The 24,019-nt window shown below is 31.2% G+C and overlaps 1 protein-coding gene across 2 annotated transcripts in view; it reads left to right on the forward strand.

The window, feature by feature from the left end:
* The window catches only part of LOC121119601 (colorectal mutant cancer protein), a 187,320-nt gene extending 163,562 nt beyond the window's left edge, over positions 1 to 23,758 (forward strand). For both annotated transcript variants that reach the window (XM_071889209.1, XM_040714307.2), the window contains exons 2-8: positions 15,148 to 15,374; positions 19,106 to 19,239; positions 20,704 to 21,079; positions 21,434 to 21,870; positions 21,937 to 22,484; positions 22,551 to 23,132; positions 23,495 to 23,758. In XM_071889209.1, the coding sequence (XP_071745310.1) occupies positions 15,148 to 15,374; positions 19,106 to 19,239; positions 20,704 to 21,079; positions 21,434 to 21,870; positions 21,937 to 22,484; positions 22,551 to 23,132; positions 23,495 to 23,612 (2,422 nt within the window). In that variant the 3' untranslated portion in view covers positions 23,613 to 23,758. The remainder of the gene's footprint in view (positions 1 to 15,147; positions 15,375 to 19,105; positions 19,240 to 20,703; positions 21,080 to 21,433; positions 21,871 to 21,936; positions 22,485 to 22,550; positions 23,133 to 23,494) is intronic.
* Positions 23,759 to 24,019: the final 261 nt, after the last annotated feature.

Below are 24,019 nucleotides of genomic sequence, written 5' to 3' on the forward strand. Positions count from 1 at the left end.
ATAGACAATAAGGTGTAAGTCGTTTAATTCGTTGGTTTTCAAAATTTACAATAGTTGATTATTTTCCTTAATATTAATGAAAAGAGGCTCTTATTGCTATAAAACTTGGTTGTATAGGTCCCATAATGACTGACATCACATGAAACACAAATTGAAAATCAATTTTGGGGAAATTATTATATCTTATTAAAGTGTTGACAAATATCCTCTTCGTTAGTTCCTTTATTTAATATGCTTTGAAACAGTAAAAAATAATATGTACAATATTAAAATCCTTGTACCAACAATAACATATTTTCCATTCTTTTTTTCAGGTGAGGTCGCGTTGATTTGAGTAAAAAGTGATGGTTCTATGACATTTTGCAATTTACGTAATATTCTATCCTTTTATTATGGCAGGTTTTTTTGATAGAAAACCTACGCATGTGTCACATCTCAAAGCAGAAATGCCTCCTTATTATCAATATTATTATCTGTAAATTGCTAAAGGAATGATAATTATGTATCAATTCCGTACAATTGACCTTTGAATGATTCTAATTTGATACCCGTTATCATTGCATTTTCAAATATAAATCATATTTTAATTCACATGATAATGATGTTGAAATGTTTTATACTCATTCACCCATGTTTATATTAGGGTTATAACGGTTCTTAATATGGGACATTAACTCGATCCTTGTAAAACGCCGATATGACATCATTACAGAAGCTTATTTTAAAGTCTTAATGAAGGGGTTGAATGACTTTCTTTTCAAATATCGTAGTTCTAAATCAGCTATTTATACTGTTACAATTGATGATGGAGTACAAATACGTTGGAAATATCATGTAGGTGTGCAAATCTCTGTTTTTTATGAGCACACACGAATATACATTTGGTTTAAAAAAAAAATATAATTGAATGTACCAGGAAAGGAAGTTTACTGCTCGGGAGTTAAATAATAATGACAGAAGCTAAGGGAAAGAAAATTCATTCTTCAGATTGTCAATTCTAAAAAACCGTTCTACATAAAAAAGACAGACGATTAACTCGACTTGGTCATCACTTCTTTATTTTTATTTTTACCAACCTTTAATTCTTATTTAATAAAAGTTATTATATAAATTGAATTGATAATCTTATCAATGACTGCGTATGAAATGACAGGAATTATAAACGAAGGTCCATAAAAATCAAAATCCTATGTAATACTTTTTTTGGGTTCCTAATAATTAAAAGAGTCAGCTGCTTTGAATCATACAAGAGTCAACACATGGAAATTAATTCAAATAACTGAAAGGAAGATACAATGCATCTTTATTTATTTCGTGGTGGGGTGTATTTTGCGTCCGATTCGGACGCATCCTTTAAAGAAACACGTCAATTTTTTTGACTGATACATCCCCAATTCTTACAATTAATATTTGATACCCCATACATACTTGTCAAATAACACGTAGCAAATTTACAAGTTTATTCTAGTGCAGAAGTCGTTAAATATGTTTAGCAAGTAAATAATAATTATTATTCAGCAAGGGAGGAAATCATGATTCGTAAACCATTCTAACACTTGAGATAATAAATATTGATGGTTAAAGTGTTGCATTTGAAAAAAAAATATTAAATATATGTATGTATATTCAACGTTTCACAAATTTTGCAATTATAACTGATTATACAAAGGAATTACTTGAGTGTATTTTGATGTAAAAAAAAGGACCTGTGACGACCTCTATTTGTACAAGGTACAAATTTTGGTTTAACCTGGAAATCAAACACTAGTCTGAGACAACTGTGAGTTTTTTTTGGACCTAACTAATTAAAAAATCGGTCATATAGAAACATTAGGTCTGGACCGGTTCATAGGAAAAATTGATCTAGATGGTTCCAAAGGAATAGTCGGTCCAGAGCGATTTTAAATATATGTTATTTATAAACAATATTTGTTCTAGAACATATTGTCTACTTCTTAAATTTTTTAGATTATCCAGATGTTTATAATCTATGTAAGATCTAATGAGAATATCAATTATGGTTCATATTGAAAAAAAAATCGGTCTTTCACAATATATGAGACCAAAAAATATCAGTTTACGGTCTCAAAGCGTGGCAATCAGGCTGTAGAAGTAGTAGCGATGTGGGCGTGGTTTCATTCTAGAGGCGAGATCCTAAAGTTGTTGTTTTTTGGAAATATAGTCATTCGCTATCAAGGGTTGGAGTAACGAGAAACCATAGAGATCAATGTTTGGAGTCTAATAATTACTTTAGAGGCACCACGAAATGTTTTGCATGTTTCTTCAAAACTGTATATGGGTTCGTGTCATGAGGAACTCCTTCCAATCCTCTAACATATCTCATTCCATACGGGTATATTAAAACACATTGCAGTTTCGGAATACCTGTGGGATTATGATTTTAATTCCTGAGTTTTTATTGGGGCGATTTCTATATACAATATAAATAAATCGATTTTGTCTATTCTTTTTAATAATCGGAAATTTGAAAAATTCTCTAATTTTCATCAATATACATATATAAAATTTCTCCATTTTAAGAATTATAAATATCTATTATGAGCCCCCAAGATGACATTTTTTTCGTTTGTTATGCAATTTATGACGGCTGTGAAAGCTTTCTGTTGATATATGATGTAATTTGTTACGTTAGTGAGCACTAGACTCTATTGTTGAATACGCAAAGAAAGATGCCTCTAAATCACAATATTCTGTTTACTAAAAAATACAAAAACCCAACCCATTAGTGTATACATATATAAAATATCTTTATAGTATTTTTGATAAAGAAGATGAAAAACCCATTAAATATATGTAAGAGTATAAAGATTTTTTTGGTCACTCATTAAAGACAAATGAATCAGAGGGGCAAATAATCCTCTCTTCATAAAAGCCTCGTTATCTTTTTGTGATAATAAGATTATTAAGTCTCTGTTGTTGTCTTAATAGTAGGAAATATATTCTATAGCCATTATAGAAAAACATATATTTTCACAGAGTCATAATGAAATCACGAGAGTTAATTTATGACTCTATTCAGGCAGTAACAAGCACACCCGATGACGACGACAACAACAACAACGCAAACCCCAATTTGTAAGCACGAAAACATGCATACCTAAAAAGCGGAAGAAATTAATTTATCTTATTTTGCTTATTGCCATAAATTATTATGTCTTCCTTCTTACAAGTAATAAATTAAGATCCACCGAAATCACTAAAAGCTGTTAGATCCTTTTCATATTATTATAAAAAATACGCAAAAAATTCCTTTTATATGAGAAAGGTAAGGAATAAAATAAGACTTTGGAGAAAGAGAAATGAGGCCTCATACCTAGAAGCATGAATAAAATAACATACCATAATTTAACTCTAGTGGAAGTGTGATAGTTGTTGAACAAAATGAGGATCATTATCTTTGTTAAAACGGGGAAAGCATATCTTAGACCCCTTCAATTATTAAAAACAAAGATGCAGACAAACCAAATATTAATGAATATAAAAGTTACAATTTTTTACAATTCATAATATCATATTTTGGAAAATAAAAAAGTGCTAAAAATATGCAATTTCAAATTAAAGTGCCCAATTTTTGTGCAAATCATTCAGCACTAGGATGTACCCTTGAATTAATGCCAAAAAGGTGCTCAATATTTCCTACTGAATTCCCAAATACTAAAACAATATAACAATTACAACGGTTGACTCATATTTAGAACAACTGTACAAGTAGTTGCTTAAAAATAGGCATTTTTGATCCAAAAATGCCTTTAAAAAAATAAAGGAACCTGAGAGGCCCCAAATTCTGTCTAATTTTGTAAGGTTCATTGTGATATTTTATGTCCCCCAATCTCAATGTACGGATCCTTAATCCATCCAGAAACTATTCGATGAAAGTACCTAGAAAAGGTACAAATCAGGTTTGTTGCGATTTTTCCTTCATTGGTAGACATTCATGCAAAATCATAAGATTTCACCTAATCACTCTATACTATAGGTCAGTGAATTTTGACCGGCCCGCCATATTATCATGGAGAATCATCTAAATATAGACATACTACTCCAAAATGAAAGTTACTAACATTAAATGACACTATGAAACTCGACATAACCATTATAAAAGTTTTGCTCCTGTCATCGACAAATATTTCACCTGATATAGACAAAATATCCCAAATTAAGTGGAAACATGTGTCTCATTAAATCATTAGTATTTTCCCCCTTTCCTTTCTTTTCGTAAATAACTAGATTTTTCTTTTAAATTGTGTTTAAATTTCATTCCTTTATTTTAATTCCTGCAGTAAAATAAGGGTACTGTTTAAATAAAATTATATTGAATCCTTGTTTTCTCTAAACACCCAGAAAATAAATTAAAAATTCCACCATAAATCTGCAGTGATAGCTGTTTGGGCCTCTACCATGACACTACATAGCTGTTTGGGCCCTATTCTATAAAAGGTTGCAGACCCCTGCTCTATACCTACTGAATACGTGACATTGAATATGTAATAACCCTCTACAGAATTTCAAACAAAAATATAAACCTATCTCCTCTTGGACCTCTTCCACGAAACGAGATTTTCTGATTATAGCGTCATCTATCTTCCAAAACCAAATAAAAACAATTTCAATTATATTTTTTTTATTATAGATCGGCTGGTCCCCGGAATTCTATACTTCTGTTTTAGTCAGGGTGACCTCAAACGGTTTCTATTTCTTGTATTAACCATAAGTCGACCTTCATTGGGGATTACTATCCTGGATGGTCGAAATAAATATATATATATATATTTAAGTCATGTTTTTAATTTTCCCCTACAGAAAAAGTCAATATGAAGAAAATAAATATAGACCCATCAATGGGACTGTCTTATGTGCATAATTTCACTCTTCCCCATTTCCCCATATGCGTCTTAATTTGGGGCTATGTAAAGTGTTTTTGTCATTCCTTATTTATTTGATCCATTCCAGTCGTTGGACGGATCTTATCTATCCTCGGGACCGGTCCTTAAGTATGTTGGTCCTTCGGTCTGTCAGTACTAGACCTGATTAAAAAGAGAAGAACTACAGTTTAGTGACGTCATTAAGAAACACACTTTATAAGGACTGATGTATGCAGGACTAAACTGTACTGGACCGATACTAAACTGGATTGGACTACAGTCTTCAGTCCTAAATTAGGACTGACACAACACTATCTATGTATAAGCGAAGAAACAAAGATATGAGGATTGCAAATTGCGGAACAAGCCGTTTTCTTTTTTGAGGAAAGGTTGCAATAAGCAATAAAGATAATGCCTTGATGCATGTTGGTACAAATTATTCTCTTTTTCATTGAAAGGAACATCAAAAATTGATTTACGACTTCTTTCAGACCCATGTTTGAAAGAGATAAAATCATTATCATGAAATGTTCATTTCGGTAACTTTGAACAAAGATAGTCATTAATTCATTAAGAACAACGCATTCATAATTGTAGATATTATTATGAGCTATATACGCGATGAGAGTTCCAAATAGTTATCTGAACATATAGAAGCAATTACTTTTAATTAAAGCAAATCAAATATGAGTACATATTCTTTTGATAAAGGCATGCAAATCTAGGATGGGTAGAAATATGCATGGATATTTAACATATAAATGTCATTTTGAATTAAAATAGAATGCATACGATGTACTCGTAATGTTGAATAAGGAGTCAATTACACGCTTCTTCTTCTTTTTCTTTTAGCACTAACAATTCAAAATGTCATATTTTTATATTAAAATTTAAAACATATTAAATCCTATTAATATATTTTGTTCCTCTTAAACTGGGGATATTACGGTTCCAAAATTTTGAATCTTGTTAAATTTGTCGACAATATAGCGGGTTTTTTTTTTGTCAAAAATAATTAACGGTTGTCATTCTACATATTTCTCAGGAAAAAGGTTATTTGGTAAATTTTCGTCTTTTCAAAGTCAAAAAATAAAAGTTTTTTAAAAAAATCTGCCAAAATTTTGTCAGTACTGAATGGCTCGAATTACTCACCCATTGTTTACATCTCGTATAATATGGTCTAGAGATAAAAATGTGCTATACATTTCATTAGACGAGTGTGTAGCTAAAAAGATACCTGTTAAAATTTGGGTAATTAAAAAGAGTCCTAGTAAGGAACCAAAGTTCCAATCTGAGGTGATATTGGCAGGAGTTGGGAAGGTAAGTAAGCGGTTGTAAATAGAAATGGATTTTTAAGTATTAATTATTGAGCTAAGTAGATAGTAAAACGTAGGCTTTCCACTTACTTGACGAAAGTACCTAGAAAAGGTACAAATCAGGTTTGTGGCGATTTTTCCTTCATTGATATACATTCATGCAAAATCATAAGATTTCGCCTCATCACTCTATACCAGAGGTCAGTGAATTTTGACCGGCCCGCCATATTATCATGGACAATCATCTAAATATAGACATACTACTCCAAATGAAAGTTACTAACATTAAATGACACTATGAAACTCGACATAGCCATTATAAAAGTAGAAAATTTGACTTTAACGCCTGCAATATTTTTTTAATGTTGGCAATCTGAAGAGTGGGCAAATTTTCTGCCAGCAATTATATTATAAATGTAGTGATTCATCCACAAATCTGTCCCATCTACAAATGAGACTGACCAATCTGTAGATAAATCACTATAAATGCAGTCGTGGGCAGTTTTATACTTATAGTTATTTCCGTGAGGCATTCATATTGGCAATATCTACCGTATGTTTTTTTTGCAATTTTTTCTTTTTAGTATAGGCTGCTAGCGGATAAAAAATCTCGACGTGCAGGTCATACTTTATACAACTCTAAATATATCACCATTTTTGTAAACAGTGCTTAAAAATGTATAATATATGCATTAAATAAGGTTTCACATATATACATGGATATTTTTTTCAGAAATTATTATTTATTCCTTTTCATTTCATTTTTTTGACCATTTTCCATGGTCAGTTTATTTTTTGAAAAACAAGTAAGTGGGAGTTAACTTTAAAAAAACCATAATATAAAACCTTTTATACCAATAGTATATATTTATAGGTACATAAGACCATAAGAGAGTTAATGAAATTATAGGGTAGTAGGCTAAAATTAAGTGGGCTGAGTCATCTTATATAGTATATAAATTGAGAAAATGTCTTATATTAGGTTATCATATATATATAATAAGTTGTTTTGAGACTCAGTCTGAAATTATTCTTTTCCGGTTCGATCTTGGGATATTCTTTCTAAATCGACGTTTCGGTCGACACCCTGGTATCAGAGCCTCACGTCGTTAACTTTATTATATCTCACAATCTTTCCACCGAAAAGAAAAAGAAAAAAAACAACAAAATCAATTGGTAGTTTTGAGACACGTGCATAGGTCGAATATTCCCCGGCTCTGTCATAAGTAGTGTTGTGTGGGTCCTAATTTATTCGGTCTATCCCAGCTTTAGGACTGTCTGTTTTTCAGAAAATTATTGTCAATATGTGTGGCGATAACATAAAAGCAAGCTGGGATTTTTTTGATGAAACAGAGAAAAACGTATAATTATAAGTTTTTTACTTCAATACACTCTTCTCAAAAATAATTTTCCCGTCATGACGTCGCAGTATCTTTTATGATCAGTGCTACCAAATAAACGATTTTTATCAGGTTAAGTTAACCTTAAAAACATAGGCTCCTAAGGGCTTTAACACTTTTTTAAATTCATATAAAATTATAGTACTCATATCAACAGATATATTTATCATTCTGTCGCAATATTGAGAAAAAGTATCCCGGCTTGCTTTTATGTTATCGCAACACATATCCCATGACCCTCCACAAATATCAGTGTTCTGAACGTTGATTGCTTGAATTAGAACTACTTCCTATTAAGGGGTGTGAACACTTCTCAACAATTATGGAATGTGAACACTTTATGGAATAATCATTTCATAGTCAACAATTATGGAATAATCATTTCATAGTTGAGAAGAAAACCAATATATTAAACAAAACTAATATACCATTGTCCAAAACTGTCTAACTACCTACTAACATAGGTTTTTTTGTTGATGATACGGTTTATTTTAAATAAATAAGAAATAAACGCCTGATTAAAACGCAACCTAATCGGTTGTATTGAATACAATAAAGGTAACGACGTGCTAGTTGTTTGTTTTGTTTAAGTAATGAATGATAAAATTTATTTATAATGATGATAAAAGATATGGACTTTTGAAAGACTGTAAAGGATTAAGTTCTCACGTTTGTCAGTCTTATTAATTATGACATCCAAAACAACATTTTCCTTAATCTTAATAGAAACAAGTTTATGTATTCTTTTAAAATTTACTTTCTTTTTCCTCTTCCAAGATGGTCAATGTCTATAATGATGATGTCACTTGAAAACGCTTTATATCTACTAACTAAGATGATTAAAAACGATATGTTCTTGAACAAATACTTTATATAATATATAACATTCAAAATTAATTCAGAATCTATCCATCTATAGATTACAATATGAAATCATACGCATATTATTATAATATATAACAATTTGAAATTTAGATTGGTTTTAATTTGACAATTGATAAGGGTTATGATCGTTCTTTATTCATTATGACCAGATGAAGTGGACTTCTGTGTTCTCCGAGAGTTAAAACCCGAGGAGAGTAAATGGTATTGAAGGAATATACTTTCAACTTGATCATCTTGGCCATTTATTTTTCCCTCTTACCAATCCTCTCGATCCATTTCTTAGAAGATTGGATTGAATTGATAAAATTGCAAGGAAAATGTATAGCGATAATATTACTCATACTTGAGGGTAGTTTCTTGGGAATTGAACAAACAAACAAGTCTGGATATTTGTCATGAATAATATTAAGCAAATTTATAATGTGTTCTTTTCATCATGAAGTTTGAACAAAATACAGGCACTTTTCCTAGTACGTTTGGGAATATACGCCGTGTACATGATTTTTTAGCCTCTTTCATTTCATATCTATTTTAGTGATAGGGAAAAATAGCCTTAAGTTGGTCAAAATAAAAATGAAAAGAAAAAAGTGAGCGTGTTTCATGAATTATATATATTATTATTTGCCTCTAAAAAAGTTTATCCAATTGAAATTAACTCTTTATTATTTATTTCATAGCAAATGTCGTATTCATTCGTTTTTACAATATGTATTTTTATTGTCGAATTTATTGAGATGATGTTTATTTATTTATTTCATGACTTTAATGTGTTTATTTCTTCTTCAAGGTCACGATAAAACAAGTGTATATGTGGGGAGGAGTGTGTGTTTAATACTCTAAAAGTATATATTTATGTACATGACTCCAAAATTTCATTTTTGTTAGAGTTTCAATTTGGTACCTTTTACGTTGCGCCTACTAATCTCTGACTTATATTATTTAGGTATATGTAACTCATAACTTTAGAATTGATAAATTGTGGGTAGAGGGGAAGTATAGGGGTATTTATATTTTTAATTTTGAGTCAGACTAAGATAATTAAAGTTGTACAAAATATGATTTGCCGGTATGTGGAAATAAAGGAATCCGAAAATGAAGGCGGTAATCCTCACAACAGTGATGCTAATCGCTAGTATGTTTTAACTCGCCCGTTTTATTTGAGTTGGCTAAGCTGAAGAATGAATTTTCTTTTGATGAGCTGTTGATTTACCTTCTGAATAGAGAACTTCCTTTTCTACTTCAGTCTATATTCAAAACCTGAAGGATAATTTATGTGTGCGCCTAAAAGACGGAGAGTAACCTTGAGGATTTGTTGCGGAGTAAGTCCTGTTTGGGTTCAGAGTAGAATTGATGATCAACATATGAGTAATTTTTGCACTTTCCTTATTTATTTCCTTCTCTCCATCCATTATCACAGCTGTTTGTAGCTGATCTGAACGATGAAACGTAATCCCGGCTAAGCTGCGCTCCTTTAAAACATTCTTCAAATTGTCTGGGTTGCTGGTTGAATTTTGGTAACTTTTTTTAACATACCCAAAATGCAAACACAAATCCCACTCTGTAACTAGTAAAGATACAGAACGGAACTACTCTAATGTTGATCCTCAATTCTACACCGAGCCCAACAAGGACTTACACGTACAATTCCGCAACAAATTCCTCAGTTATTATTTTGATTGTACCTACTACATGCTCTCTCTTCTAGAATAGAATAATAATGATAAAAAAATTGGAAAATAAAACACGGTAACTATAAAAAATATCTCGCTCGCATTAGGGCATATTTTCTACAACTATATACATGGATAGTTGAACTGATTTGGTTATTTTTTTTTTTTTTTCAACATAAGATGTAGCAAATTAAGAAGGATATAATATCTCAATCAGAGATTTAACTACTACTAATCTACAGAGAAATAATTATTTTGATCAAATTATTTTTTCTTTCACGTATTTATTATTATTAATAGTATATAAATGCAATCTATAATCACCTTCAAGGTCTTTTTTTAATGTTGATATGACTCATCAGAGTTAGTTTTCTGCTTTTATATTAATAATGCGTGATTGATTCGTCTATCAAGACATGTTATGCGTCAACATTTAACACAATCTTAAACAAAATAAAGATAAGAAGAAAATCCCAATTTATTATATTTAAGGGGTCTTAGTCGATGTCCACAAAAATTTATCGTTTCACTGTCTTAATACCAATTATATAGCAAAATCTAACCTTCTAATTGAATGAAGTGATACTTTTTTTAACAAAAAGGAGAAATATTATTATTGATAAAACGGAGAAACACTCAATCATTGAGTACCCCTTTAAATGATTAAAACATGTTGCATAATATGCTTTCTTAAAATGGCTAGGGATATCTCAAACATAGTTCACGTAGTTTTTTTTTCTTTCTCGTAAAGTTCAAATATTATTAGGCTATGTGTTAAAAATTGTACTTGTTATATTGTTGAAGTATTTGGGGTTTCATTAAAATATTTTTGTAAACATTTATTGAGCATTTCTTCGTGCTCAATGATTTATACAAAAATTGTATCTTTGATAAACCTGTTACACTATAGTTTTTTACTCATAGCAATTTTTGAAACACTACAAGATGCTTAAAAATGGACAATTTCGAACTCAAAATCCCATTAAAATGAATTGAAAAGTCTCAAACTTTGCTAAAGTCATTAATTATTTATTGTACCTTCTCAAATATGATGAAGCTATAAAAAGTCAAAAATTGTATTTTTTATATTGTTTTAGTAAAAAATATTGCTTCATTTTTGCAATAATTTAAGGACACTCCTTAGTGCTGAATGAGTTGCACACAAATTGACCATTTGTAAGCAAATATGTCTAAAATATATGATACTGTTACGGTACAGTATTTGCCTCATAGTATCAACGCTACAAGGGGCTTACAATTGAGCATTTTTGACCCAGAAATCCAGTTAAAGTAAATTAAAATGGCTTGAGCGGTCTCAAACATTACTGGTCATTTTTTTAGTGTCCTCCGGAGAGAAGGTATTTTTGTAAGGGGGAACAGATGCTAACTTAAACATGGGACAGTCTAACGTTTATATATTTGAATATTAAGATACACAATTGTGTTTTTCCCCCTTCTTCTTTTTTTTTTGTATGAAGTTTAACCGTTTGTAAATATCAAATATAAAGTACAATTTTATAATACAAAATAGTAGTAGTGAGTTGGGAAAAAATATTAATAATAAAAAAGTCCTTGAGAGAGACTGCATAATCATACAAAAATAGAGTTCTTTGTACGTAGTTAAGAGTAGAATTACTTCCGTTTAAATGTCTGCTCTTCCGTTCACTGAAGGGAATGAATTGATTTGTTCTCTTGAACTCCTATATAGAGTGGATGACTTACTTTATCGGATATTTTTGTCCTTTATATATATATTTGTTGTGTCAACATAAAAATAATTATGGTTATAGCTTTATATTTTGACAATAAAATCGATATTTTTTCGACCTTATTAATTATGCAAATCAATCGTACAAAATGCATCAATGATTCCACATGCACCATGAAGCATTAGTAGTTGTCCATTGCAAATATGTTGTATAATTAGCAATCCTGTCGATTCTAAGGTATCCCTTTGCAAAGATAAATCATTTTGAGTCATACAAGTATTTTTATACGGGTTATATATGTGGTAATTCTACATAAAAACAATATTGAACGAAGATCAAGAAGAGAAGAAAATCACTTTTTACAACCTAATATTTCATTGACATATTTGAGTCAATTATAAGGCTTTGTGTTCAAATTTCTGGCATGATTTAAGAACCCCCAGAATATTATAGTTAAACGCCTTTATTTGACTTAAGAGACTTAAATTGACACCTTTTAAAGATAGAATCTATAAATTTATCATTTTTTTTATTGTGACAATCAATTTTTCCCCCTTTAAATGTAATTTGCGGATCCTACAAAGGATTAATAAAAAAAGTTATTGATAGAAATTGACAAATATTCGTCAAAGTTCTCAATTGTGAATCTTTTTTGTGTGTTGACTTTCAAAAAAATTCAGTACTTGATTGATAAACGTCTAAAATGCGGTTAAAAATACCATCTGTGAGTAAAATAAATAAATTAATTAAAATTATTGTCAAAAAATGATGATCCTTTATAAATAATTTGTACTCTTATAAAAATGCCAGACTATAAATAGATGGAACAAAAAATTACTTCTTTCTAGCTTGTTTTTGTGTTGATGCATCAAATATTTGTTTATTCTATATACTGTATATATTCTCTGTTACCCACAAAATGCATTTATTATTGTTTGTTTTAGCTTGATATGAATAATATTGATTAAAAATACCCTCAGTCAAGTCATGTTCATCTGATGTCATAATTTGATCTTAAGTTGTTCATTTATGGGTATATATTTGACGTAATAATATGTTGTATTAATGAGAATAGATTTGAATGACTAGAAAAGAGAGGGACGGAAAACTAGTTTTTATTTTATTTTATGAGATGAGTCAGGGACACAAATAAGTACAAATAAGGCAACAACTATTAAATTTGTTTTTACTAGTGTTGGATTGTAGTCAAAAAATTTCGAGTTTGAGTTTTTGAGGATTTCCACATAAAGACAAATCCAGATAAGAGAAAAATTTCCTTAAAATAAACTTTTTCTCAGGCACAAATCTTTTTTCTCTCCATAAAACTATATTTACTCTGAATAAAGGTAACATGATATTAAGTGCAAATTTTGGAAGGAATTTTTACGTAGAAAATCCTACAAAATTCAATAAGAGAAATATACTATATTTAACAGGACTTGGGTTTCCCCATATCATCATTGGAAGTGATGAAATTCGAATATTGAGTATAACATTGGTCTATACAAAACGGGATTGAACATTTGCGTGTGTTCATTAAGGACCCTGAGTAGAACTGAGGATCAAAATCGGAGTAATTCTTTCTTATGTCCTTGTTTAGTTCTTTTTCCGCCTCCCTTTTGTCACAAATGCTTGAAATGACATGACTACTAAGTTGATCTTCTTCAAAACATTATCTAAATAGTCATGTTCACATTGTAATTTTTAGAGTTTCTTTCTTTTTAACAACATAAAAACCTTAAAAATGCGCAATCGAGCATAACTTTGTTAAAAATTAACATAAAAGGATTTTTAGGGGGGAGGGGTGCGCTCTATATAGTGTCCATTCGAACTTAAACTTTACTTATGGTCGATGCCAATTTATTCACGTGTTTTAAAGATGGATTTTACAGAAATAATTCAAATGGAAAACGGAGATACTGTAATATATTATATGTGAATATGAGGCCTTGTAGAGGTTTCTTTAAAATTTGAAACATTTGTAAAGGACCGAGACCGGACCTATTTAAGTCTCATATTTAGGACCGATGCAGCCCTAATAACATGTAATGTGTTTTATCCTTTTTTAACACATCCACCATTATTTTAATAAGAAAGGAGTATCTGCTGTCCGTTCGAGTGATATTAAACTAGTCATTCCTCGAATATTTCGAGTTGGAGAACAGTCTAATTTTCCTAAAAAGTTTCACTATTTTTAGATTTTTTTTTTTTGTAAAGACGAGTTTTTTATAGTTCGAGTAATATCCGAATCCAACACTATTTTCCACATACTATATACCTACATAATGTATACAGTTGTACGGTATAGGAAATCAATTTCCACTCTTTGAACGTTTTAAAACAAGTCCCGAAAAAGAGGGGACTGATGAATACTTGGTTTAAATTCTATATAGTAGGGGAGACGGAGACAAGTTCCTAAAATTATAATACATGTAATTATGATTCATATTCATGTTACGCATACTTAAAACGATAAAATGTTTAATTATTTTCCACGAATTGCAATGATTCAGTGTTGATAAATTAATATTTGATTCATTTTAATATACATACCCTACAAAAGTTGGATCGAACCGCTATTAGAACCGTTGTCCCAAAAAATAATGACAACTGTCCAGTAAATAAATTAGAAGAAGTGAAGGAGTCGATAAATCAATCAATGATTGGGATTCAGTGGACATTGCGAATGAATCAAAGATTTGCATCATATATATTTGAGATACTATGTACCTGATCAAGTCCTGATTGACACTTCTCCAAGCCAAGGTCGTCTCTGACTCTATTTTTATCAATATGTATTTGTCATTGGAGTAGTCGTGTAGATTATTAGAGTCTATCGCAGCATGAGTTATCATAAAATATATATATTATTTTTTCGTCAAAGTTTCCGTTCGGCAAAGTCTCATAAAACCCGTAAAAAAATATACGTATAAATAAAAACATTGATCTAATATTTTTCTTCTTTATATCTAAGAAAAGTTGGTAAAATTAAGGATATTTTACGAGAAAAATCTCCATTGTATAATAAAGTTGGGATGTAAATTTTATGAATGTATCTTTTTTTCATACTAGAGAAAAAGTGACTATAGCAACTGTTCTCGGTCTCTCCTATATCCCTTACAAAATATGGGTATCCATGACTCATTTACACGCATCTGTCAAATAATTGCAAATATATTATTGTGGTGCGTATAATATTGACTATTGGACTGCTTTATATATTCCGTGAGGAGTTTTATTTTTGGGTACATTTTTATTCATTTTTCTCTTTTTTTATATTTCAGATCGGATTTAGAGTCTCTTCTGGAAGAGCTCCAATTGGATGAATCTGTGGACACACTTCTAAGTCAACTGGGTGCTGACTCTTCTGGACGAATATCCTGTTCACAATTTGTTAAAAACGCTCAATTAACTGCATTCACCTCGGGTCATCCCTATCCTCCTTCCAGAATGGATTATTCCGACGGGTGCATGCCAAGTAGTTCAGACAATAGCTTGGATCGGAATGCGGGTACTTAATTATATGATTTAATAAAAATTAGTGTTGTATTGGTCTTTATTTAGGACCAAGCACTGCTTTTTAGTTCAATCTCTCTTTTTGACGCTTAAAAGTAAAACTCAATTCAAGAACTTTACATTTTTTTTAAAATGTAAATTCAATTTTTTACCTTTCCTACAGGTTGAAAGGTTGTGCTTTATCATGCGCGATAGTTATAGGCAGGAAATAATGGATATCGATGTAAATTTGTTAAAATTAAGTACAGGAAAAAATAATTGCCTGACGGTCAGACATGTGTGGATGTAGATCAATCCTACGTGGTAACGTCATTGAGATGTTTCGTTCTTAACTTCTTATTTATAAAGCAGAATTTATCTGTATGTTTGTCTGAATGTATGAAAATTAGTCACCGGGTGCAATGTATATATTGTACCTCAATGTATCATTGGCATATTTTCATGTAAGAAATATGCACATAGCATTGAGCGTGTATACAGGATACACTGCCGGATATATAACATTACCTATTTTTAATCGAAGATATAAGAATGTAGTCGTATTAATGAAATCTTGCATCGAATATGAGACATTTTTCTGTTAAATACTTTCTATTAAGAAATAAAAATTATGTTGTATAATACTGAACAACGGAATGTTCTTTAATCGAATAATTGGAGCGTGGGTCTAACGGTCTACATTTAAACAATAAAATCGATATTTTGTCTTCCTTGTTAATTATGCAAACAATTGGTACAACGACATGCGTCAATGATTCCACATTCACCATGACGTAGTAGTAGTTGTCCATTGCAAAAATGTTGTATAATGAGGAATCCAGTCGATTCTAAAATATATATTTCTTTGCAAAGATAAATCATTTTGAGTCAATTTACTATTTTCATACATATTAAAAATGTGGTTATTCAAAATAAAAACAATATTGAACGAAAATCAAGAGAGGAAGAAAATCTCAATTTATTTATTTTCTTCAAATAAACTACAACCTAATATTTCATTGACATATTTGAGTCAATTATAAGGGCATTGTGCTCAAATTTCTGGGATGAATTATTATACCATAGAATTTTAACATGAGTATTAAACCGTTATTTGATTTAAGATACATAATTGGCCCAGATATAGCCTGTTAAATTATCTTATCATCCTTTTTAATTTTATGACTATCAATTTTTGCTGTTTTAAGTTCAACATGCGGCACACCCAATGGCTTAATAAAAATAATTTGTTGGAAGAATAAAAATGCAATTCAGACTCAATTGTGACAAAAATCATTCTTGCTTGGTTTTCTGTTGACGGGTCACAAATGATGCCTTGCCAATCCCATAGTAGGAGGGTAAGGAGGGACCAAGACCGTGACAACGATTTTTCTTTGTGGGTTGACTAGTTTTATATGCCATTTTATTTTTTAAATTCTTAAAAAATTTAATGACTTTTTTAATAATAAAAGCCCAAAATTTGAAGTTTTTTTTTTTTTTTTCTATTCAATTTATTTATTACATTATCTGACGAATAATTACTCTCAGTTTTTATCAACTTATCATTTTTGTTTAATTCTTTTGGTGGTGTCGTAAATTGCACAATCGTCACAATGAAAGGATTAGAAATTGATAGACTTTATTTGAAAGTCTATATCGGGACCAAATTAAGTCTCCTAAATTAAAGAAAAGTTCTAATTGATAGCGAAAGATCTTGGGTATCTTAACTCATCCCATCAACTTTAATACATAGCATATAATGGGTAGAAATATGTCAGTATGAAATAATGGCCTGTATTTTGTAAATTTTTTCCACATTTAAAAATTATCCATCAGTAACTATTCTGTAGTGGAATAAAATTTAAGTTAAGTTTATATTACAATTGATAGTATTAACAATTGCCCCCCCCCCCCCTGCCAGGGTTAATGCTTTTAACCAAAGTAGTGAAATGCGCACGTTAGTTAGTTAGAGGACATAGATGGTTGTGGAGTTATATTTTCCCCACGCAAGATGTCGTTTTTAATGATACCACGCATGACGTCACTAAATCATTTTTGGTTTCCATTTTGGTGTATGTAACTTTTTCTTCCCTTCGCAGAATTTACCTTGTTAATTTTATTATTGGGTGAATTCATGAAGGCTGTGTACTTAGTTGTGGAGTAGTATTCAATAATTCTAGCGGACATAATATAGTGTCGCTACGATCACAACCTTTTACAAATATGGATCACGTGGTCTTTGTTAAACTACTTTGTTGCGAAGCTTTACCCCGTAGTTACGATACTCTTGACATGCGCATACACAGATCCATCTTTGCTTTTGTTTTATTCATTAAGACTATAGATTTAAAAAGAAAAAAAAATGCCAGAATGAGGAAGTGAGTTTGGTATGATTGGCAGTTGCAGATTTTATCTTTTTTTCCTTAATTATGGTGATTGAATTCAATACCAACCAAACAAACCATGATTGATTATGGTCTACTGCAATATCCTCTCCCCCACTGGATCGATAATGGATATACCTTCCTACTAGATTATTTTTTCATCTCACTGGTGCATTTAAATAGTACGAAAATTCATTTATTTTGTAATAAATGTTGGATTTTGGCTATATAGCAAGATCACAAAACTCAGGTCCAGTTCTATATAATTGAAAATGACATTAGAAAGACCGAAACTGCGGTTCACAACAGCGGGCTTATCTGTAATATTGGGATTTGCAACCCATAATTATAATAACTGTATTAAAAAAATCTGAATCAAATGGTGAGTCAGTGTGAATATTATAAATACCTTTATAATATCATGCAACCTTTCATACGTAAAGAAACAAATGAAAAAGTATCAAAATCAGTTGGTAGTAATTGCTGAGAAGGGTACACAGCTGATTCTAATGGGGCATGAGCGTTGTTTACTTATATTAGACTGTAAACAAAACAACAGAGAGTGGCGCCGTGTTTGGGAAAATAATACAACTCCCTGAAGAATAATATTGTTTGAGTATACTATGTGAGTTTATTTCTTAGCATGGTGCATTTTTGTAAAGCTACAGGTTGTCACCACCTTGCGGATAATATTTTAATACAGTTTATATTTTTGTGCTGTAAGGTAACGACGTGTTAAGCTTCAAAGGCGAGTTATAAAATACAACCTCATGTTTCTAGTAGATTTGTTGATCTTGTTCGATGCTAATTATCCAATAAAAAAAATTAAACTACCCGGATCTAAAATGTAGACCTCATTAAACAAAATATATAAATATACAAAATATTTCTTTTGTCGTTTCTAGAACCGAGAATCGACAAATCTACAATATTAGGTTCTGGCACGGTGAACTGAAACACAATGTAAATTACTCGAAAAGTTTTTTAAAAAGAACCAAAACTATTTGGATCTAATTTAGGATTTAAAAAAAAGAGAAGAAAACGGAGGGTCCTTTTGAAGGACATAGACCTCTTTAGAGAATATACAGAGAACTCCCTATCTATCTTTATTTTCATTTTTTTCACATAAAACATCATGGGTGGTGGTCTAATGAAAATAATTATTAATGAATCGTTATATTATAATTTCTCCTTCCGGGTTAAAGATAGAGATCATTATTAATAAGCATGATATTCCCCAAAAATAAAATATATATATATATACTCATATTTAAGATAAATAAGAAAAATTAAGGAAAAAGACATGATAATATTATCATCCTCAATACATATATTACATATGATTTTTTACTTTTCTTTTTAGGATCATCTTTATGGGTATCCTCAGATACAAAGCCATGTCTATCCTCAAGCAATCCAAGACCCCTTCCTCCTCCAAATTTGGATGCAAAACCACCGAATGGACGATCACACAACTTAATGCATATGACAAATCCGGTAATTAAAAAAATCAAAACATGGGATATTATTCATTCATAAAGTGTTTTCACTGACGTTGTACATTACATCATAATTGAGTGCAACGCATGTCTTCCATATTTTTTTAAAGAGTAAACTTGCTAACATTACTAAATCGTTATCAAATTGATGAACCCGTAATTCATATATCAAAAAATATTTTTTTAAATAAATAAATTTGTCTCCCACTAGTCATCCTTTTCGATCAAGTTAATGTTATGAGATGGTTCACGACAGATCAACTAATTGATACATTATATATTATCATTGCTAAATATAGTATTGTGTTGGTCTGTATTTATGCGGCCCTGTCCAGTTCAGCTTTCTTCGGACTATCAGTACTAGAACTGATTTTTCTTAAAAAGAAATAAAGTTTAGCGACGTCATCAAAGACCAAACTATAAGTTTTAGGACTGATATGTAGGACTGAACTGAACGGGACTGAAGTTTTAGTTCTCAATAAAGATTGACACAACAGCATCCGAATATATAGTCGTATCTTCACAGCTAGAGAGATATTGTTACTGAAATGCTTAGTTTTTTTATTAGTTGAAATACGTTGGTAAACGAAACAAACAAATTCCAACACAACAAAACAATTGGATATCGTATTGTAAAAGTCCTTTTATTTGTTGGGTTCATTTTGTAATCCATTAGATTACTTCTTCCCTTAATATTAATGAAAAAAGGGTGTTGATTGTTGTTAAACTTTAGGATGTTTAGGTCTTTAAAATGGCCGACGTCACATGGAAATACTCCGTTGTGTAGGTAGAAGTTACTGTTGCAAATGCAAATATGTGCATTATATTTGCAACTTTGGGTTTAAGAGGTTGCGCGATACGCTTCCTTTCATTGAATGTCTAATGAAAAATTTACCAATGGTCTGATTTCTTCCATGTTTTCTTTTTAATGAATTAATAATGAAAGAGCAGTCGGTCTGAATCATTCTTTTCTCCCTACCCCTCCCTACTACCCCTTTATTTTAAAAGCTCTATTAATACCTTAATATAGGGTAGGACCCTTTTTCTTCTATGTACACATAAAAGTATGCAAAATAAAGCATGGGGTAACTTTTAACCCTTGACGATTTATATCAGGGGTGTGACTATTCTTTGCCTACTGTATCATTATTTTGATAAAATGTAACTATGATTATTAGGGCAGAGAAAGCGGGGGAGTGTATTAAATGAATCATCATAATCCATTTCAGGACATTTATTATTTATTATATTTTTGTTCCTGTAATGGGTGCTTGGTAAAGGTTGCGTTATTATTTTAACGAAAAGTAATATATGTACATATCAAGGTTATTTCCTTCATCAATGTACTCCTCATATTTTTCGGGATTAGGCAATGAATAATGCAATTATTATTATTAAAAAAAAGTATTGATACCTTATCATAACTGTATTATAATCACAACATTTAATTATATCATTACAGATTGACACATTCGCCATGAATTCCCTCACAAGCACCATCGACGATTTGCAACGAAAGCTCGAAGATGTGACTCGAGAGAAAAACAAAATCCTTTACGAAAGAATGAAACAACAGCAACAAAAAATCATTTCCTGCACTCCGAATGGAGGGGACGATGATAAGTCCGGCGGAGAAGATAAATCCGTTGATTGGGAGCTTCAATGCCAACGCTATGAGGAGCGCATTGTAGAACTCCATTCCGTTATTGCAGAGTTGACTCGAAAGAATGATTTCCAACGAAATGGTGTAATTCTGGAAGAGTCTGAAGTGGAGTCTCTCGTAACTTCAAATGATGATGGCCTCTACGAGGAAGATGAAGAGGATTATACTAGTTTGGGTCAGGAGCATTTCATGCATTACATTACATTTATTGTACAAATATATTTAACATGTTCTTCCTACGTAGACTCCATTTTATAAAAGCTTTACCTTCAAGTGTACTTCACTCGTATATATTGCTATACACATATTTTGGAGGTTGGAATCTATGTGGGAGTCCAAGTATGGTCAGTTTGCTCTCCCCTCTATATATTTAATTTTTAATAGATGATATGAAATACCTAAAAATGTAATTTCATGATCAACTTGGTTGTAATTTAGATCAAAAAGATCATAATTGGACCAAAGATTTCCTATATTTAATATGAAATAGTCATGCATTTTTTTCAATTATATTACCATCTTTTTTCAGCTTTTGAGCGTGCATTACAAGATCCAAGAACTGGAGTTTCTTCCTCAGAGTCATCCAAGTTTAGCTCTGAAGTACATTTGGCTGCTCCTGAAGTTGACTTCTCGGCTGAGCTCTTTGCTCTCCAGTCTCAATTAGATGAGACTCGGAATGACAATGATCGACTAAATGAGCTATTGGACGAACGTGAAGATAAATTAGCCCAAGCGGAAACAACTTTGACAAATCTAACGGTAGAGAGAGATCGTTTAAAGAGACAGTTGGAGGATATTCATTGTACTGTGGAGTATCAAGAGGCAAAAATGGACAGTCAAGCCAAGAATAACGTAGTTTCTTCTTTTCGTTCCTCATCGGAAAGACGTAGTTTTCGTAAAAAGCGCATGGAAAAACGCTTTGAGGCTCCGCCACCTCCTCCCTCTCTGCCCCACGATGATGAAAAAGTATGTGATCGATCTCTTGCTATACTTAAGTGATGTATATTTATTATAATTATCTTTGATTCCTAGTCTGGAAATTCTTCAAAGGCAGCTAGCACTGAGACGGTTTCTAATTCCATACCCAACGTTAACACCATTTCTCAGCATCGTAGAAGCATACCAGATTTAGAAGTAGAAGTGGAGAAGCTAACGAGTAAAATTGAGCATCTTCGCTCACAAAATAATGTTTTAGCAATTACTCTTGATGATTCTAAAAATTTTACTGATAGACTGAGTATCATCCTGAATAAGCATGAATCAAATAATTCGGCCCTTTCATTATCTCTCAATTACTGTGATCATATTGTTGAGTCCTATGATGTACTAGTTGCATTGCTCGAAACAGAAATTGGCATTCTTTCAGTTAATCATGAAGCACCTCCATCACAGCAAACGCATCAGCTCATTAGTGGAGATTTGGCTCTCAAAAGAGCCACTTCCAATAGGAAATCTGCAGAAAAAGTAGCCAAACATCTTTTAGCTAGGGTTCTGAATAGATCAGACTCTGGGATTTCTGAAAGTGGAATTCCTCACAGTCAACATACTTGGGACTCTTCAGGATACAGTCAAACGGCTAGGTATTTATCAAATTATTCAATAATCATTTCCATAGATTCAAGTTATTCCTTTTTTTATGTACACAGTTCGACAAGTACAACCTCTTCCCTCCTCAACGACTCTGAATTCACAAAAATGGATGAACTCAAGCTACGAGATCATATTTCCCAATTAAAAACCATTCGTGCGTCCATTCAAAGCTCGATAGTTGAGATCGAATCTGCATATGCAAATGAGTTTGATCAACGTAAAAAGAACGACAAAAACATCCGTCGTCGGCCTCCAGTGAAGATATCCAATCTAGAGCATGCCGTTGTACAACAAGAACTCATGGCAAACAAGGAAGAGAGAGCGGATTTAAAGGCTAAAATATACATTTTAGAAAAGGAAAAGTCCAATTTAAATATGGAATTGGAAGGAAGATCTGCTCGAGAAATGGTGCTCCGATCTCACATCTCTCATCTACAAGAAGAATTGGGAGAGTTGGAGAGAGATATGGGTCCAAGAGGGGTTCATCTCATGAGGAATCGTGGAGGAGAATCCCGTGAAGAGAGTCTCAAAAAACGCGTTGATACTCTTTTACAAACTTTGGATAAGGTCACACGGACTAATGAAAATCGTCATAAGCAATCTGAAGCATTGATTGGAGATTTGAAACGAGTCAATAGGTGCTGAAGATAGTTTATTAATTATTATTTAACCTTTTTAGTTAATTTGTATGCATATTAAGTTTACTTTTTTTCATGAAAATTAAATTATTAACTATTGATAAAAAGGGAGATTTCTTCATTATCTTTATGCAATAAGATAATTACTTATGTGTTTATATATTTAAAAAAAATTAAAAATGGGCGATATTTGTTTTGTTTTTTAAACTTACATTTTATATCATTTTGTTAATCACTCTGGAAGCCCTAGGTGCTCAGAGGATTCAATTTTAATTTTTTTTAAAGATAAAAAGGTTTAACTCTTGTTATTTAGTACTATTGATAAAGCAGTTTTTTCATGATTTATACATTTTCTGTTTCAGCACTCTGTCCGATGCCTTGGAAAAGAATAAAAAGAAATACTTGAGTAGACTGAAGAAACTCGAACATCAACTAATGATATCTTCATCCAACGCCCAGCCACATCATCAACAAAGTTAATCATATAAAACCTTCATGTGATCTTTGTATCTTTCCTTAATAAGAATGAGATGAAAATAATTCACATATTCCTAAACACCTTATAAATACATACATTCATATATTAAATATATTACTATTGATGATTAAATTATAATGTCTATGAACGTAATGCATACATTTTTTTAAATAAATATATACGAGTATTATAGATAGTTGTCAAAAAAAATAATTGTTATTTTGTTTATAATTTAAATTGTTTTTTACGAAAGCAAAAGGTAATTTTTGCTTTTTCTAATCAGGGCTGGACTTATGCGAAACGTATTTCACGTGGTCTAAATATCAATTTTGTGACACTTCTTTTAAGAAAATATATTTTTTTAACTCTTATAATGATCATTTGGATATTTTCAGAAGCCTTTTGAATC

Source organism: Lepeophtheirus salmonis, chromosome 6 (genome assembly GCF_016086655.4).
Source record: "Lepeophtheirus salmonis chromosome 6, UVic_Lsal_1.4, whole genome shotgun sequence".
NCBI classification, from domain to species: domain Eukaryota; kingdom Metazoa; phylum Arthropoda; class Copepoda; order Siphonostomatoida; family Caligidae; genus Lepeophtheirus; species Lepeophtheirus salmonis.